This window comes from Argiope bruennichi, chromosome X2, assembly GCF_947563725.1.
Source record: "Argiope bruennichi chromosome X2, qqArgBrue1.1, whole genome shotgun sequence".
In the NCBI taxonomy this organism is placed as follows: Eukaryota; Metazoa; Arthropoda; class Arachnida; order Araneae; family Araneidae; genus Argiope; species Argiope bruennichi.
The window spans coordinates 117,272,866-117,292,370 of record NC_079163.1 but is presented as its reverse complement, the minus strand read 5'-3'; the positions used below and the strand labels follow the sequence as shown (position 1 = coordinate 117,292,370).

Below are 19,505 nucleotides of genomic sequence, written 5' to 3'. Positions count from 1 at the left end.
AATAGATTACCAAAATCTCTCTTTGAAAATAAATCACTACAGTTAAAGAATCTGAATTTGAGGAAAGCTTGTAGATTACCCTGATTAAAAAAGGCGTTTATACAGTACGGAGTATTAACGGATTGATAAAATAATTTTAAAAAGAAGAAAGAATCTATGATACTAGAATTATATAAATAAAATCAACTTTTATGTTTCTTCACCTAAATATTAATAGCTCTATAGGCATTGCTATCCTCGAAAAGATTAGTTTTAATTTTGTCGATATGAAAACAAAGAGCAAGTAGTTTCATGCATAGTAATTGGCAGATGTACATAAACGTTAAATTCGAAAATATATCTAAAATGAAAATTTAATCATTCATTTTAATAGATATACAGCTTTAATTTACAAATGCTACTCTGGGAGCGAAAAAGACTCCTCTCTACCTAAGTCTTTCCGTGAGCATGAAACACAAACTTTGTTCCAAGGTTGAGCCTATTATTAAATTATGTCAGAAAATTGAAGCAAAATGCTACTGAGAAAAAACAAGCAGACCATCAAAGAAGAAGTAAAATACATAATTGATCGTAATAGCCATTAGAGCTTTAGGAGAGACTTAAAAAAAAAAAGAGCACGCATTATACTTAATTGAATAAAGCTTGACGACACTTTTTTAGAAACTTTTGATGTTCACAATAATGAAAAAGGCGGAGAATGTAGTTTTATTGAACTCATCAAAGCCAAATTAAAAGTTTCATATGTTTTTAATAAAAGTTTTAAATTCAAAGCACGTGATAATTTAAGAAACAAATTTAAATATAAGGTGTGTTTTTTAAATTTTAAGTTTAGACTATTAGACTTAGATACATTAATTCATAGCACTTTCTTTTTAGAAAATATTGTTTGTGTACTCCCAGAAGTTTGCATATAGTCCATACTCACATGATACAAGTCAGATGCGCCACGTCAGTTTAATTTTGGAATCAGTTGCGCATTTAGCAATAGAAAAGGGCATAGGCCCATCAAGACCGACAACATAATATTTCGCAGTTTTTTACTTCCTAGTATACGAAGTGTAGAAAGAGAAAGTAGTGTAATCGTCAAGAAATTTGAACTCGAGATTTTTACGAATCACCACGTTTCAGACCTCCCTCAGATTGAAAAACACATTTTTAAAATTATTTATGTTTGCTGCTCCGTCTGTCAGTGAAAATGATAACTCAAAAGAATTTTGGTGGAAGAAATTCGATATTTGGCAATAAATTTACAGATTTCTATCAAATTTTGAACCAAATCCATTCAGAGGAAGTCTATCCGAATACAAAGCAAAACTAAAGAACTAGCTAAAAGGTGGTATACAGATTCAGCATCTGAAGTGCTGCCCTGCCTCAAATTTTGAATCAAATTTGTCAAAGGGATTGTCTGTCAGTCTAAATTTCTACATGCATGTGAAACTGATAACTTAAAGGCACAACGAATTATATAAATAAAATTTGATATATAACCTTGTAATTAAAATTGTACTTCTATAATAATTTTAATTTCAAATGGATGGGAAAAAAATCCAAAATACATATTTGGTTTTCCAATACTTCCGATGGGATGCGCATACTGTATTAAGCGCATCCCAGCGATTAATCGCCAAAGTTCGCATCTTAACAGATCCTTTCGTAACAATTGTTTGCTCATGGAATGCGGTTAATTATACACAAATACCGGTTTTCTTTACTATACTATGAAGAACAACTTTCATATGCAAGATTGTAATTACTAAAAATCTGAGCACTCATGACTTCGCCCAAGATCCACAATTTTATGGGTGGTGGGGAAGAGGATCACAATTTTATTAGAAAACATGCGAAAAAACTTCGGGGAGACCAATTTCGCTGGTTTTATCATACGAATGCGATATAATGAAAATTTACTCCACTCAAACATGCATAACTCTACTGAACTACTGACTAAGTAATGCTAACTATTACTCCAAACAAATAAATTGGAATTGTATTATCTGTGTTCAGTTTAAAGCTCAAACGCTGATGTAAATATTAGGAAATTTTAACGCAATTACTTGCATTGCAGGCACAAACTAATTATGTTGAAATCATTTATACTCGGCAGCTTCTGTTAACTTTTTTGTAAAAGTATTGTTTCAAATGAATTCTATGCTGAATTTAAAATACTATTCTTTGTTTGCTAGTTACAGTAATTCGGACTTCCTGATTTTTGGTATTCAAAGAAAAAGGAAAATTCGCCACTATTTTGACATTTTAAAAATCAAATATTTGGACTCAAAATTATTCAACGTAACATCTTTTTTAAAGCAAATGCCTTAAACGCGTTATCTTGTTATGGCTAGAATTTTAAAACTTCTCAATTTAGTAAATTACTTAATATTTTTAACGACTAGTAAATTAAATAACAGTTTTCCAATGAATCAGGAAAAAGGTATGTAGATAGTAATATGTAATGAGAAGATATTAAGACGCCTTAAATTTAGAACTGTAAATAATTAAACTTTCAAAAGTCGGTATTGTATCTTTTTGTGCACAAAAAATAAATTCAAATATGCAGCATCTGTGCCGAGTTTTCGATACAAAACCTGGTAAGATAATTATAGGGACTTTTATACCAAATATTTTTATACGATACTTTTTTAAAGCAGTGGCAGCTTATCGACTTAAAAATAAGGAGTTCTGCAAAAATATTTTTCAAGATATTGCAATTTAAAAAAAAAACAAAAAAAAGATATACTTATAAGTAGCTCAAAATTCTTAATTTCAAATCCGCTTATGAAGTTTGTTGCATTTAAAATGTCTTAAATAACCAGTATATGATATCGATTCCTTGTAGTTTTGTCAATAAAAATATTATATGAATGTTGAAGTGATAATTCAGCATATAAATGAATCAGTACCTCTCCCCTCCCATACACGTGCATCTTCCTCAAGGTAACTCGATAATGTTTGTTTAAAAATGAATATCAAACGAGATCCACAATAAATGATCTGCAACATTCGTCGTTTTTTTAATGTAATAATAATTAGAAAATAATCAATCACAAAACTTTGCATCTGAATAATGTTTTAGAACATTACCCACGTACCTTTTTTTTTCCGAAGAATAACTTCTAACAAAAGAGAAAAGGAATATTCAATAAAGCAGGTGTGTTTCTGTCAAGGCAACAAGAATCTCAGTCAAAACTCATAAACATCCAATAAAAGAAATAGAAAAGAAAAATCTGTGAGATTGAAATCGAATTTTGTAGCTCTGTGACTCTAATAGAAGAGCCACCGCTGAGTAAAGCTTAAGCACTAATGCTTAAGACTAACTACTATAAGAAAATTAAATATTTTACAGTATGTGAAACATTAGAATAACCGTCATGCAAAATAATTAAAACGTGAAGGTTAAGTTCATTATTTTTAGTATATTTCTCCTATTTTTATTTATTTAAAAACAAACAAATTAATTTATTCAGCAGATTTAATAATTTTTAGTTTATGAAAAAAGAATTTTTGGTATGCGCTAAAATTAATTATACATTAATTAATAAATAACATTATACTTTTGAATATTTTAAGTGAGTGGAATGCATAATTTTTTCCTTTATTAGGCAAGGGAAATAAAATATTTTCGATAATTTCAACGCTTAAAGTTTTTCTAAAGTTCCAGTATCAAGCGCTTCTAAAAATACAAAAAGAATTTTCAAAACATACCCAATTTCATTTTCTTTAAACCTTTTAAATTATCTCAAGATAAACTACGAGTCCTTTTGAAATTTCTTCTTATAATAATAAGGTTCTCACTAACGAAATTTTTTTGCCTCAATGAATGTTTATTTAAATTAATAAAAGATTTCATTTAAACCTACAGATCTCCCATTTTCCCTATGGAATTTATCTTCTGAAAAATAGAGTACCAGCAAATCTATTTCATATTGAAGGAACTTCAATTTTCGCTCAATTCCAAGAATTTTCTTGTTTTCATTACTTACTGTTCCTCTTCGAAAACCTCCCATCATCATTGCTTCTTTCATGGAATTTCCTTTGAAGTGTTCCATTTGCTTTGGATTTTCATTCTTGTCATGCATAAAGAAAAGAGGAGAAAGGAAAGCGTCGGAAGGTGAAAAGTTAAGAAAAATAACGATGAATAAATGAATAAAAAGAAATTTGGGGGGTGGGAGAGACAAGGTAAGAGAGGAAACACTAGCAAATTGAATTTTCTTTTTATTCTTTGTACAGAATAGTCAAAGGGAAATTGTATCGAGCGTGTGCTCTCTTTTTACCAATAAAGATATACCGAGGCATTATAAGATGATTCTAAGTCAGCTTTTTTAAGGTTGAAAAATTCCAAATGACATTTGAATGGTTACGGTTTTGAAAGTAGAACTATTTCTGCCTTTGTCAATGAGCACAAATTAATAATTACTCTGCGTTTTAAATATTAATAGCAATCAAAGAGAATCCATACCAAACGTGTTATCACAATATAACAATAAATATATTCCGAGATATAAGCATATGGTACTGGAGTAGCATTTTTTAGAATAAAAATATTTCAAATGACATTTTGAAAGGTTACGGTTTTGCAAGGGGTAATTGCTGTTATACATGGTACTGAGAATAGTTTGATAATTAGCCTGGATTTTAAATATTAATAACAACCAAAGGAAATCTGTGCCAAACGTGCATTTATAATACTGCATTAAAGATATAACTAGACAATAAGATTATTCTGGAGCAGCTTTCTTTACTTGAATTGTTTCAAATGACATATTGAAAACGGAGAAACTAAATTAAATCAACGCGAAAACACAATTCCAAAACAGGAAGTTTCATCTAATTAGATAGTAGAGAAGTAAAAAAATATGCGAATATTTTATTATTCAAGATCTTAACTGTTCTGCATCGATAATTATTTTTCCGTCTCAGCATAATATGGGTACTTCAGCTGCTTCGATAATGCTTAAATCCTCCAGCGGCTAACTATCATCTTGAAGCAGTTTTGAAAATTATAGCTGCTTTAAGGTGATCCGATGAGAAATGTTTTGAAGATAATAATGAAGAATTATATTTTTCCAAAATCTCAGAAAACTTTTCGGAATTGTTTTATTTGTAAACTAGTGCGCAGTCATAAAGAGGATGATTTAGAGTAATATGTCCGAGTTTCAATTAGTTTATCTCAGTTATATTTATTGCGCTTTTTGAATGACTTCATTTTTTTAACAAAATGGTCATGGTATTTGTAGTTTCTATATGCTGTAACAAAAGAACAGATTCTACATCTATATTATAAATCCACCTGATACAACTCGATGCTGTTCGGAATTTTTTATGGGTCTTTTATGGGTCTAATTTTATTATTTTCTTCAAGAGTCATTATGTGTCATTGTATGACAATGAGAAGTAATATTAATGAAGTTGTAAAGTAATCGTGATATTGAAAAAGGATCATTACTAACACAATTTAAATCAAGCCTTAATCACATAACTTAGGGCCCTTATTGTGAACACAGGTTCAAATCAATCTTCCATTTTAACTGTTTGAAAGGACAAAAGTCGAAGTGACTTCGTAGCTTGATTTAGTCTTTTGTTGGGAGCTTATCTGAAGTGCAGTGGGTTCTGAAGCTAAACAATTCCATTACATTTCTAGCTCTACTTTTGTTAAATAAGGAAGAGTGCTTTATTTTCTAAATAAATAAAATTCATTTTCCCAATTATCTAAATTTGTTGTACAATTATATAATCAAAATATCAGCATTGAGGATACTCAAAATACATTGATTGCAGAATCCGCTCATTTGTTTTTTTATTATTCTTACATTAATTTTCTTTTACAATTATAATGTTTATAAATATTTGGTCACATAATAGCTGCGTACATCACTGAAATGTGTCAAAATTAGGCAAAGAAAATCATTAAAAAATATCCAGATAAAATAGGCATTCTTAGTAAAGAAATGAATTAGTATAAAGTAAGTTCTATTAAGTTCTCTGAAGTGCAAATTTTGAAAAATAGCTATATTTTAATTTGCAACAATGATATTGATTAAATAAACTGATTTATGTGACTAGATTTATTTGCTTTTGATCTCTTTGCATTGAAAATGCATTGCTTATGTAGTAAAATTATGATAAAATACTACAAATAATTTTCGTTTCATACATTGAACTATACCTACATACTCTACAGAAGGGCGTACATGGAAATTTTGCATAAAATGCCGGTTAAACAAACACCAAAGTTTCCACATATTTTGGGGTAATATTTAAATAAAATATAACAGGTATTCATAACTAAAACTATTACTGTAAATTAAAAACTAACTTTTATAATAATTATTGAATAAATTATTTACCGAATTAATTGAATAAATTATTTACCGAAATTTTTGCATTATTTTCAGGTAAACAAATGAGCTTATTTTCTTCAGGTATAACTTTTTCTTTGCATTTATTTAATTTAAAAATAATTTCAAAGTAATATTATAAAAATAAATTCTAAGAATACAAAAATGTCATTTTTCTCCAGAACTCGGTTAGAATTTATTCCAAGTTTCAGTTTAAATATTTAGCTAAATTCTTTAAAGCTTATTATTTTTTAATTATTGATGTACCTTTTATATTATTAAAAAGTTTAGCAAATGAATCCTTATATATTCTTCAATAATATAATAGTTTTTTTTCTTTGTCTTCATTTACTTAAAAATTATGTACAAAGCAAAATTAAAAGAAAAGATGAAATTCGTAAATTAAAAAAGGATAATCATTCTTCAGAACTAGACTCTATTTTTATTTCTAATTTTAGTTCGAGTGTGCTGCAATCAAATGCTTTGATGCTTATTACCGGCAAAATTTTTAATATCGTTAAAAAATTTTAAAAAATTAATGATTATATATTTTTCAGTAATAATTTTTTTCTTTACATTTACTTACTTCAAAAATATATACCATGAAAAATAATACTTAAAATTCATGAACAATGACCATCTTTCACCAGAATAGTTTCTATTTTTATTCCTAATTTTAGATCAAGTGTGCTGTAGCCAATTGCTTTGATGCTACTTTTGAAGCTCTTCAATATTTCAACGCCCTTGAACTTTGCAAAATGTCCGGTTGTTCTTCTTCGGTGGGAGGTTTTTGTTTCTGATCACGATGCATGAAACAAGTTATCCATTGCAAGCAACGTCCTCACTTAATTGCATTTTCTTACAGCCCTTTGCGGAAGATTTTTCTCTCTAACGTTTGTATTCATTTTAAATACAAAGCAACGTTTTGCATGAATAAGATTCAATGCAATCTAATTTAAGCTTATAGTTTATGAACGCGTTAAGTATTTTGTACCGTCCTTGAAAAAGAATAGCTTTGAATCTAACGAATTAGCCATAAATTACGTTAAAAATAAATGGGGATTTAAAAATGTTTCCTTTATGTTTTCTGTTTGCATTATGATTGGTATAAAAGGTTTCTTAAAAATCCTTGCAAGAATATTTTTTACATTTTAATTGGTATAAATGATTTCTTAAAAATAAAGCAGGAATATTTTTTATTGTATAAAGAAGGAAATAATGATTACTACTTTAATCACAGAAAAATATTTCTATTTTTAACATCGAGTGTTTGATAGCAGTGAAAGAGTTCTTTTTTCCATACATAAGCCTTTAATCTCCTGTTTTCGGAATTCTGAGTAATCCTTAAACAATTCTCGTGTAGCTTGACAACTGAAATGTTAATCTTACAACTCAATTGATATAATGAATAAATTTATTTGTTTAATAGAAAAAATTCCAAGCAAATGCACGTGTGTTCGTTAAATGTAAAAATAATAATGATAATTGATCCTAAAGTAATCGGCTTATTTGTCGGAAACTATTTTTTGCTTGAAAAGTCTTAAACAATACAGCTTTTATACATTAAATACAGTACCAGAGGAAATTCAGGCTAATAACTGAAAATCGCATGTGTATAATGATATAAAAATATTACATTTTTGAGAATGATTGCTCAATAAGAATAATGCAGAATCATTGTATATTTCAGCCCATGTTTGATTTTTCACCTATATTTTAAATAAAATTACGAAATTTAACGTATTTGAAAGAAAAAAAATATTTGCTTTTTGTTTAGTAATTAAATTTTTGTTAAAATAGCAGTAATCAATACAAAAATCGCACTTTTTTGGGTCAAATGGATTTTTTTTTTCCTGATTAGAAAATCGTATTCATAACGCGGATAACAGAAAGCCAAATGCCCAAAACCCCAATTTATTTAACACTTACATGATTTATTTACAATTTATTTAACATTGATATGAGCTGTTGAGTTGTAAAACTTCTTTTTGTTTAATTTATAATTTAAATTCTATGCCTATCAACCAAAACATTTTTCATCTTTGAAAATTTAGAAGTTTTGCATTATATGGTTTAAAATAATTGATACAATATCTAATAACAAAATTATTTTGCGCTATCTAAAAATGCTGCTTTAATTTAAATTGTTTCGATCTTTCAAATGCGCTATTCTATTGAAAAAATGTTTTGAACGTCGAATAGAATCTGGCAAACGTTCAATAATATGGCTTATGCTGCAACAGGCAATTTTAATTAGGCTATACCAAACTGACATTTCACAGGCTATTGACTTTCTCCATCTACAAACATTTTACTCTTATTAAAGCAGTGGAGCATAGTATGAATATTTAAAAAAAAATTATCCTCTATTCAATATAGGCAAACTTTAATTTTTATTTAATTATTAATATCCAAGCCTTTTTACTTGACTCACTTTTTAGATATCTGTGACGAAATGCATCTAGGAAAATCACAATTTTAAATCAACCACGAAAAATAATTCTTAGAGGTATAATGCTGTTGCAAAAAGGAATGTCGTTCTCATTCAACAAGAAAAGTAAGGTAAACTTTATGTAATTGACGATAGATAAGAGACTTTTATTACATATTTATTATCCTTCTTCAAAGCTTTTCAATCGATGATATATATTTCCCATCCATCTTATGGTATTCATTGATATGTCTATAAGAGTATTGTTCTTACTTTTCTTCATTCCAAGGTCGATAAAAAGTTATGCCGCAAATAAAGTTATTTATTCCCGTTACGTGATTTTGAAGTAACGGCAGACTCAAGGAATAGGAAAGTTATATGGGCTTTAAGATTACGAGTAAGATCATAAAAATATCAATTTTGAGCCAATTCAAAAAGTTTTGAGAAAAGCATGGTAAGATTTTGGTTAAGCAAATATAAATATCATGAATGTTATAGATCCTTTAAAAATAAGAATTATTCGGACATTTTAATTAATTCTAGCTTACAGTAATTTGATTACTTTATATAAAAATTTCTCTCTTAAATTCTTTTAGTTTTGTACTTTCGCATGCCATTTTTTATTTCAAATTTTTTTTAATGCACAATGTAATAAAAAGCACAAGGTAGCCTCAAAATAACTTTCCTTATTTGAACTCATCTGCAGCTAAAATGAATGAATAGAATGAATTCAAATTTCATACAGAGATTGTGAAAGACATTGGAAGATGAATTTAGCTTTAAAAAACGGTACCAAACGTTGTTGGTGCAATATCTTGTACACATAGAAGGTCAAATAATTGAAAATGTTGCAGTTGGCCCAACGCACAATAATGTCGATTATTAAAAGACTATTTTCTGTGAATTTCATATTGTATGTCATTTATTTCTGTTTAAGCTTTTTTATCACTAGAACATTAATGAGGAATTATGAAATTTTGTATAATTCCTTTTCCATATATTCATTGTAATTATTGACCCGTTTTCGGTTCCGACAGTGCCAAAATGTCTCTTATCGGTGACTTTTGTTAATAATTCTTTTTACGTAATTCATCTCTTGTATCTATAGCTTGTATATGAAATTTGATTTGATTCCATTCATTAGTTTTAGTTTTACATGTTTCCAAGTAATAAAAGTTATTTTGAAGCCACCTTTTAAATAATACCGCCATCCAAAGGGAAAAGTAAATTTTGTTTAAACTAAAATAAAACCCTTAAGTTTCTTTCCATTTTCATCCTTTTATTATTGCAATTGGTAAGATATTAGTAAAATGACATACTTCATATTGTTATTAAAAGGGCATGTAGAGGCTTAAGAAGCCATTAAGCAGATGCAAGCTGACAACAGCTTTAATTAACGTAGAGTGAAGAAATTATGTTACATCATTCTTTGCTCAGCAGGATAATCTATTGCATATTTAAGGGAGAGTTTAGGTAGATTGCATCATATCTTTTTATATTTTGCCTGCTATTGTATTATGTGTATATTTATCTATGCTGTACATTTCTTTAAAAACGTAATGGTGAAAGAATTATATTTATGTTTGATTGATAACTGGAAAACAAGACGGAACATATCCCCATCTGTTAAAAGTATTAATAATGAAACAAGAAAAGCATAATAAAGTGAATAAAGTTAAAGTATTGCGTCTATGTTTCAAAATTAAGAAAACCATTAAAGGATAAAAAAGAATAAAACAGAATTTAATTTTTTTCAAGCTTCAATGGGGTGCCATAAAATAGGAGTAAATTTTAAAACATATGAATATTAATTTAAACTAAAAAAAAACATTTTTCTACCAGTATGGCGCTAAATTTATAGTATTAGTACCAGTAATACATTATGTCCTATCTTAATGAGATATACTGAAATACTGCGCGGTTACTCAAAATTCCAAACTACAATGGCCATGAATGGATCACTTGCAGGTTTTGTTTCTATCATTTGAGCAACAGTCAATTGAATCCAACGCATGTGTTACTTATTCTTCAATCGGTTGTTCTTGTGTATAAGGCGAATGTACTCGGTTACAATGTTTGAAATGAACCCTGAGATGAATATTTGAATAACGGAGTTAAATAAATTTAGCTGAGGCACCTGATGTCGGAGATTGTGCTTCATTTGCCCTCATCATCGTGAATATTTGCATCGTCTGTTGAAGAAACAAATTTGTCATCTGAGCGATGTTTGCATTCATCACAAAGATCTTGGTTAAAGCTGCTTTAGCAAAGCTAGTAAAGAAGTATGATGAGTCCTTACTTGAAAGATTTGTAAATTGCTTATTGCAATTATGCAAATTTAGAAATTGCTACAATTATGCAAATATGTAAGACAGTCAAGAGAGAGAAAGAACCACTGTAAAACAAGACCATGATTTGAAAGATACATTTCCATGAGGTTCAAATAGTACTTTTTAGAGCAGCTTTGGTAAATCTTATAAATAGATAGAGGTCTTCATGACTAATTACGATCAAGAAAAAAATATAGATTTAGTTTAGTGGTTATTGTTTTAAAATGTGCCAGTTGCAGCAAATTTTAAGATATTCAGCTTATAATTGTTGTGTTTTACATTCTGTGGTGTGGAAATAAGAAAAACCAGTATCCACTTCGTACTTATTGATTTTATTTGTTAATTACATTATTAATCTAGCGAAATGTCAAAATACATTTCTTTTGAAAATGGAATAAAGAAATTAATAAAATATCTTCCTGTGATATGGTATTTAAATATACGGTATTGTTTGAAATGCAATGAAGTTGGTTTATATTTTGTGCAAGATAATGAATACCAAAATATTTTGAGAATCATTTGTTTTAAATTTCTCTTTTAAAATACGTTCTTTACTGATTCATTCATGTGTTTTCATAAAATCTAACAGCCAAAAACTTATTCTAATGTTGATAAATTTTTTTATGCTTTTATTCATTTGTGGAACTACTATATCAGCCATATATGAAAGCTGAAATACCTTACCAAATACCTTCAGAATATAGGTCACCAATTTTATAATAAAAAATTCTTCTAATTCAATTTGATTTCTTATGTGAGAAAAAGCATAGGTCTTTTTTCTTTTACCACAAATAATCCATTACTGACTCTTCCCGAGATGTTATTACACTATCACATTAATGAATTGCTGATTTTTTTTTTTTTTACTTGCGTATGATCCAGAAAATTTGTCCTCGGATACTTATATCAAACTCTCAGCGGCCGAAATGTAATTCTGCTAATTGATCTAAAATGCTTGAAAACACAGCGTGAAGTGGAAAGCATTAATTCAGAATCGCTGATTACTAACAAAGGTTCAAATTAATATTTATGATTCTGAGCAATTTTTTCTATGGCTCCTTCACACAATGCACGCATTAAAACCAAAGAATTCGAGATGAAGTAAGTGTAATCGATTATGAATATAAGACAATGGAGCATGAAATTAAAAATATTGATTATCGTTCAACTACACGCTGAATATTCATGATTATCAGAAATTTTTTTCAATATCCTTTGATAAACTCTGTTTCATCTCCGCATCCTTCTTTTTATAAACACAGCACGCCTCAAATTTGCTAAGTTGAAGCTGTTGTGACTTACAACAATAAATTTACAATTATAAATAGTACTATCTACTAATATGTTACGGCTAACAAACTTCCTGGTCAGGGTATTAATTTATCTGACTTTCTTACTCTCTCTAGCGGTGTGTGTTTCTTCTCTAGCGGTGTGTAACATTTTTATAAGAAAATAAATTAAAAATGAAATTTATTTTTTAACAACTCCTATTGAACTGCTTGTGTTTGATTGCAAATTTTCACAAAGATGAAAATGACTGACAAAATGATTTTTTAAGTTAAATGATTGCTAATTTTTTTAGATTAAAAACTGATATAGAATGTTTAAAATATACAGATAAATGACAAAAAAAATTCCCCTTTTTTTGTATCACTTTAGATATCTCTAAAATTTGAGGTTTACTATATAAATTAATTTAGTATGTCATAGTGTAAAATTCTTCAATATACATGAATAGGAATAAGATATAAAAACTTTATCTCTATAAAATATTATTAATTTTAAATAAAGGTATTTTTGTTATCTTGTGTTTTAAGCTATCATAATTGAAACTATAATTTCCCGTTCCTTTGGAAGTTATAGTAGATCCTAAGTAATCCAGCAGATTTCATATCAGAGGATGTCGAACCAATGGAAACGCCGGATTAGAAGAAGCATATTTAAAAGACTTCTATACACTTTGATAGCAAAACATATGCTTATTGCAGAAATTATTACAAAATGTACCAAATTATATGAAAAATGTTGTTATCTTAATTTTGATTAAAATCATTGTGACTGTGCTTGCTCCACGTTACTTCCTAAACAGCTGGGACACTTATTATTTAACACAAGAGAAAGAATACTGTCAATTTTTCGTTGCTAAACAATTTATTAAATATCTAATTAATTAGAAATTATCTAAATCTTTCCATTTTTCGATAGCAACCTCGGAGGAAATTCTTCAGAAATTTTTTTTATACCATCTTAAAATTCAGAAGTTTATTTTTATTCAATGATACCAATTTCATATCCGTGCAATTTTCTTTATTTTTCTCTCTCTCAAAATTTGATAAACAAGTTGATGTTGAAATAATAAAATGTATAGATACTCCATTGCTAGACAAAGGTGTTACTTGCTAGACAAATGTGAAAGGTGAATCCAACACTCATTTTTCGATATTTCTCTTTTATTTTTAAAAATATTTTTGTAACTTTTTATTAGTTTTAAAAAAATTCTAAACTCCATTTATTAAAATTAAATTGCAGCCGATGGAAAGATTTTTCAAAATTTAATATCTTTTGTAAAATACGCTTTTGCATTTAAAAAATATTATTCAAAAAGCGTTTGTTTAAGAACGCGTTGGTATTCGCTGAGGGTTAATATTAATTTATTCTTACTTTTTCGCATATGTCATATAAGTAAAATTTTGCATACAAATACTGAATACTGAATTGTGAAGATGACATATTTTTTGATAATTAATTAAAGGATAAGTTTGACAATAACTAAACACATGAAAATTTCATTCTGAGCAGCAGTTAATATTTCTATAGGCATTATTTACATCGGGCCAAGGCCACTGAAACCCCACAAAATGCCTTACTTCCCCTTAAATGTCCCCTCTCGTCCTTCTGAAAGCGACAAACTATAAGAGAAACCAAATTATTGAGAGTCTGCTGCATTTGATATACCAAAACTTAAGTCTCTAAATACTTCTTACATGTATAAGAGGAAAGGCAGAGAGAAAAATACCTTTAAATTTAAAACCAATAACTCTGAACGTAAAACCGATCTTTACAAATCGTGTAATCGATCACATTTGAATAGAGTCCTTACTAAATTGTAATAAAAGGAGATTATTTCTTTATTATTAGTTTTATCGTATATTTTAAACTTAGTGTTTGCAAAGCAGTCGTTTTTAGTAATTAGTTTGCATATAGTAAATACAAAGTCGTAAAATACAGAAAATATGTAAAATATTATCTGTCACAGATTGTATACACAATTCAGTTAGTATATTAAGTATATCTAAAACCATTTGGCCATTGAGGTACTTACTCTTTGTCAATAAAAAAGAGCGGCTGATCTTTCATCATAAAAATCACTCAAAGAGACGCAATCGAACAAAATGATCTTCTACTTTATGGTAGGTGTTGATTATCTTCAGTCATTAAGTGCTATTTTTCAAACGTTTATTGCGCAGCTGAAACAAAAAATATCGCTTCTTAGCAGACTGCTTCTCTTACACATTAATTTGTTTAATGGATTTATATTCTAAAAATAGGTAAAACTCATAATCATAAAGTTCAGCACCAAGACTGATGCAGTGTCATTAAGGTAAACGTTAACACAATCTTTTGATTCAGACGTTCGTTCAAATCCTTCGGCCTTTTTATTTGCCTTTAAATAGGTTGTGCTTTTTAGGCTATAATTAATTTTTATATTGTAAAAAAATGTTTAATTTTATTAGAAAAATATTAATATCAAATTACCTAAATTTCGTCATAAAAAATATTTCACTCAAATTATGGCCTTCAAAGATAAGTATTAAATTGTAATTAATTTTAAAATAGCAAATAATTTTTTCTATTTAATTGATTGTAGTTCGTCGATAAAAAATAATTCCTTTTTTTTATTATGTAAAAAGTAACAAATTGTTTCTATTTCTTTATAAAAAATATTCAATAAAAGAACGACTTTCCGAAAACACAATAATATTCTAAATGTACGATTACGAGGAACTTGATTTACTCTGAATTCGACATAATTATTACTTTTTTAATCAACAGGAAATTTTCTCGTCATTATTTTTTAATCTTTTTACGGAGACGCAACAAAATAATTATGAAGAAAAATGGACTGCAAATAATATTTATGGGGTTGTTATCATCTTTCACTTTACTTAAAAACTTTAATGACTTCACTTCGAAGATGAAGACAATTTATCTGGAAAAACATTATTTCGCCCTCTTATTTTCTTTCTCCGGATTTAATAATACTTTTAATGTTTGAAAATCATTTACTCGTAATTAGATTGTAAAACTTTTCATATCAAATTTATTATGCATAGTTAAAATTATAATTTTAACAAAAAGAAGTTAAAATAAAGTAAAAATAATATTAAAATGAAAAGTAAATATTAAAATACATATCATGCCGGACATGTTATACGTCCATTCGTATAAAAATATGAATAAATTTTCACGATTTTTTATGAAAAAAAAATTTAAAACTGGGGTAAACACATCTAAATAAATTAATGAAGGAAACACATATAAATAAATTGATCTAGATCTTAACTAAAACTAAGTTGTAATTAAAAAATTAAAAGTGTAGTTGAGATGAAAGTGAATTTCTTTATTAATTCGATTGCTTTATTAATTTTTTTCCCATGTAATAGTAATATTGTTTTCTTGAAAATGGAATTATGATTGTAAATTCATCTGTTAATGTATTTACTTGACAATGACATTCTTATGACATTCATCATGTTTTTGTAAATATTTATTTTTTATTTTCTTTACCTTCACGAAGTCATAACACTTTAAAAGTAGGCGTAACGAAAAATCTTCGGACTAATTCTACAGTATGCCAAACTGATTAAATAAGATATTGTGACAAGTGTCATAGGTAGATTAGCATCAGGAGTTATTTTATTTATTTTAAGTTCACCGGTAAACTATTATTCTCGTTTGATTAAAAAATATCTACTATTTCTATTCTTGATATTTATGCAAGGATACCATTTGGTTCACTGCCTTGCTATCACATGAAGTACAATCCTGTGGTGTCTTTTGTTGTAGCTTTTCAAAGCTTTTAGTCCCAGAACTTTTTGATATATCTCACAATATTATCTTTTTTTGAACGAGTCTAGAAATAAATTGAAATTTTCATTATCTTCAGAATATTATTATTTTTTGGAATGAAAATAAAATAAATACATGTAATAGTGACTTTTTATTAACCCTGATATAAATACAAATAGTATAAAAATGCATAGTTTATTATAAGCATATTTTATTGTCTATTAAAAATTGAGGCTAATCTTTACCTTATGAGCTGTACTGATGTTATACATATGCAGGAGCTTGTACAAAAACTACATTATTAAGTCATTAAAATTTTACTTCAACCGTGTATCTATCACTTAATCACCTTGTAGATAATCTTGTTTTCTATATCGTTGGTTTACTCCACTTTATATTATTAGTTTCATTAATTGTAAAGAGCGGAGCATGTAAAAGTGCCATTTTTTTAAATGTTATAATGTTTTAAAAGGTGCAGGAGGTCTTTCATGCTTCTCCTCCAAACTCTTTGTCATATTATAATGTCTTGAGACTAGATTTTGAGAACCTTAATCTAACAAGTAAAGAAGGTTAGAATAAGCAGGAACTACATCCAAGCTTTCTGCATTGATATTTTATACATTTAAAACTAGTCTATTAATGTATGGGATTATTTAATTAAGTGTGGAACATTGTAACTTTTAAATTCTAATGAATTAATTATAGAACAGATATTTTGATGAATTAATCTGTTTATATTCTGTGCTTTTATCCGCTCTTCCTGGTACTAAATCATGTTTTTTCTTTTTGTTTTCTTTTTCGACCACACTCTGGAAATAGAATGATTTTCAAAAAGGGCTTCTTTCACGTTAAGAGTTCTCAATACAATGGAAATTTTGCAAACATGGATTAATATCTAGAAAAAGAATGAACAGCTAAATCTCATTGAATTGTTAGAGAAAGTAATTTGTAAGAATGATTAATTATAAAATTATCTAGTAAATAAGAATTAAAACAAATTGTCAGTGAGAAATTGATTTATAATTTTAAGATATCAATGAGAGATTATGAGATCAGAAGTTCTGCTGATTTTTGATCACAGAAATACTTATTAGCCCTATGCACTTATCAGTGTGATGTGTTAAGTTACCCAAATGAAAAGTGGACAAGTTGAATCAAAAGAGTCTCTTTATTGGAAATCAAAAGAAATCATCATGAGCGTTGTAACACAAGTCCCATCGTTTATGAAACAGATCTATGCCTTTACTGTAGAAAGATGGTGGTTGATTTTAGAGGAAGTCCTGCATTTTCTTTCACTTCGTCGTCCAAATGGAAGCGTGTCCCCTGTAATGCTTTCTTAAGTGGCCCAAAGATGTGGAAGTCACAGTGTGACAAATCCGGTCTGTATGGCGGGAGTTCCAACACTTCCCAAAGGAATTTTTTTTTAAGGTTGTCTGGATTTCACGGGAGACGTGTGGACGGGCATTGTCATGGAGAAGGACCACTTGTTGTGTGAGAAAGCCTGGCCGTTTACTTTTCCATAGTTTCATCTGAGTACAGCAGTAATATGTTGAATTGATAGTACTCCCTCGGTTACAGGAAATCAATCAACCACGGCGTTCGAAGAATCAGAAAATGTACTACCGCGCGTTGTTCCGATCTGGACGAATTCATGTATATATAGCACGACTTTACTTTCGGTCAATTTCCTCTACCACGAATATGTCGTATGCAATGCACTCTCCCTATCGCCCTTTATATCCCTTTTCGGTGATGCTGCCATAGCTGCAGGCATTCTGACGAAATCGCAAGTGTCCACTTTTCATTTGGGCAACCTAATATAATGTTGAACCAGTGGGAATTCTCCCTTCAACTTTTTTTTACATTCCACAATATGTTGTATTTTCGTCACATAATGAATATAATTTATTTTGGATCTCTTTCCTTTGACAACTTGTATCCAAATATTGACGTATTTCTACAATTTTGATATAAAGATCACATACTGAAATTAAATTTGTCTCTCTTTTTACTTTCTCGCATATAGAGAGAAATTATTTTAATCTTTAGAAAATTCGACCTCTAAATTTTGACGAATCTTTGCTTTTCAGGCTTCTTGAGTCCAAAAAGCACATTTTGGGAATTATGTCTGTCTGTCTGCCTGTGAAGGCAGACAGACAGACATAAAACGTTTTGAGTTAGACGGATGAAATTTGGTTTTTGGATTTTATATCAAATGTGTAGATTTCTATCAAACTTTGGACAGACTTTGTTCGAAGAATGACTTTCTATACGATTACAACTGAATGCGTTCACTAGAAACGGTTTTTTTAATTTATTGCGGTTACAGATAGAGATAAAAAAATTCAAAAATTATTTTTTCGAACTCGGAGAAATCGAAAAAGGGGAGATTCATAAAAATCTCAAGATCCAATGTTTTGACGATTGCAATACTCTTTCTCTCTCTTGTACACAAATGAATAAAAAGAAAGCTGACAAAGACTGAAAATATCAAATCGATGCGAGAAAAAAAAATCCAGATTTAGCACTCTATTTTTTCCTTCTTCCTCAGCATCTTTGACTTTTATATTGCATTTATATTACTTTAATACTTATTTTATTTCCATTCCAAAATATGATTCACATGTCTTTTATTTAAATATGAAATGATGAATTTGCCAAGTGAGTTTTTCAATTTATGCAGGACAATTATGAGATGTTAATTAAAACCTTCCTGATTTATATGATGAAGATTTTCCTGATCTTTATGTAAAGAAGACTTTATGATAGGCTTAAACGTAAAAAAAGAAAATGCCTAGATGTTGAAAGGAAAGTATATTAATGTTTGATTCCAGAGATTATTTTTAATTCGTGTATATTTGCGTAACTTATTATTTTGACATCATGAAGTGATTATTTGGTGTCCCGTAAGGTTTAATTTTATTCGATAAAAAAATTCTGAAACTTTATATTCATTGAAACGTTACAAAATTTATCAAATATTGACCAGAAACCTAAATTATTTCTATATTTATTCACAAAAAGATGCTTATTTGGATGGAATTTCGAAAATCCTACGTATGAATATATTAATAAATGATTCTAGTGTTTGGGGAAACAGTTTAACGCAATTTTAGAATTGATTCTATCGTCACTGAAAAAAAGAAGGAAAAATACAACGGAAATACGTGGGATGGCTTTATTTAAAATGCTCTCCTGAATTTCTAAAAAATAATGTAACCTGACATCTTAAAAGCCCGTTTGACATTCTTGAAAAACTAGCTATTTATGGATAAATTGAATTTCCTCTTTTACGTCTAGTCCTTTAAATGCTCAGTGAAGATTCATTGAAAATTGCAG

The 19,505-nt window shown here is 28.5% G+C and overlaps 1 protein-coding gene across 2 annotated transcripts in view; it reads right to left on the bottom strand.

The window, feature by feature from the left end:
• Window positions 1-19,505, bottom strand: part of LOC129960170 (carbohydrate sulfotransferase 1-like) — a 174,997-nt gene that overhangs the window by 116,313 nt on the left and 39,179 nt on the right. Inside the window, exon 2 of one of the 2 annotated variants that reach the window (XM_056073373.1) lies at window positions 14,419-14,563. The exons of the other annotated variant lie outside the window; for it this stretch is intronic. Within the exon in view, the coding sequence (XP_055929348.1) occupies window positions 14,419-14,456 (38 nt within the window). The 5' untranslated portion in view covers window positions 14,457-14,563. The remainder of the gene's footprint in view (window positions 1-14,418; window positions 14,564-19,505) is intronic. 2 annotated transcript variants of the gene reach the window in all.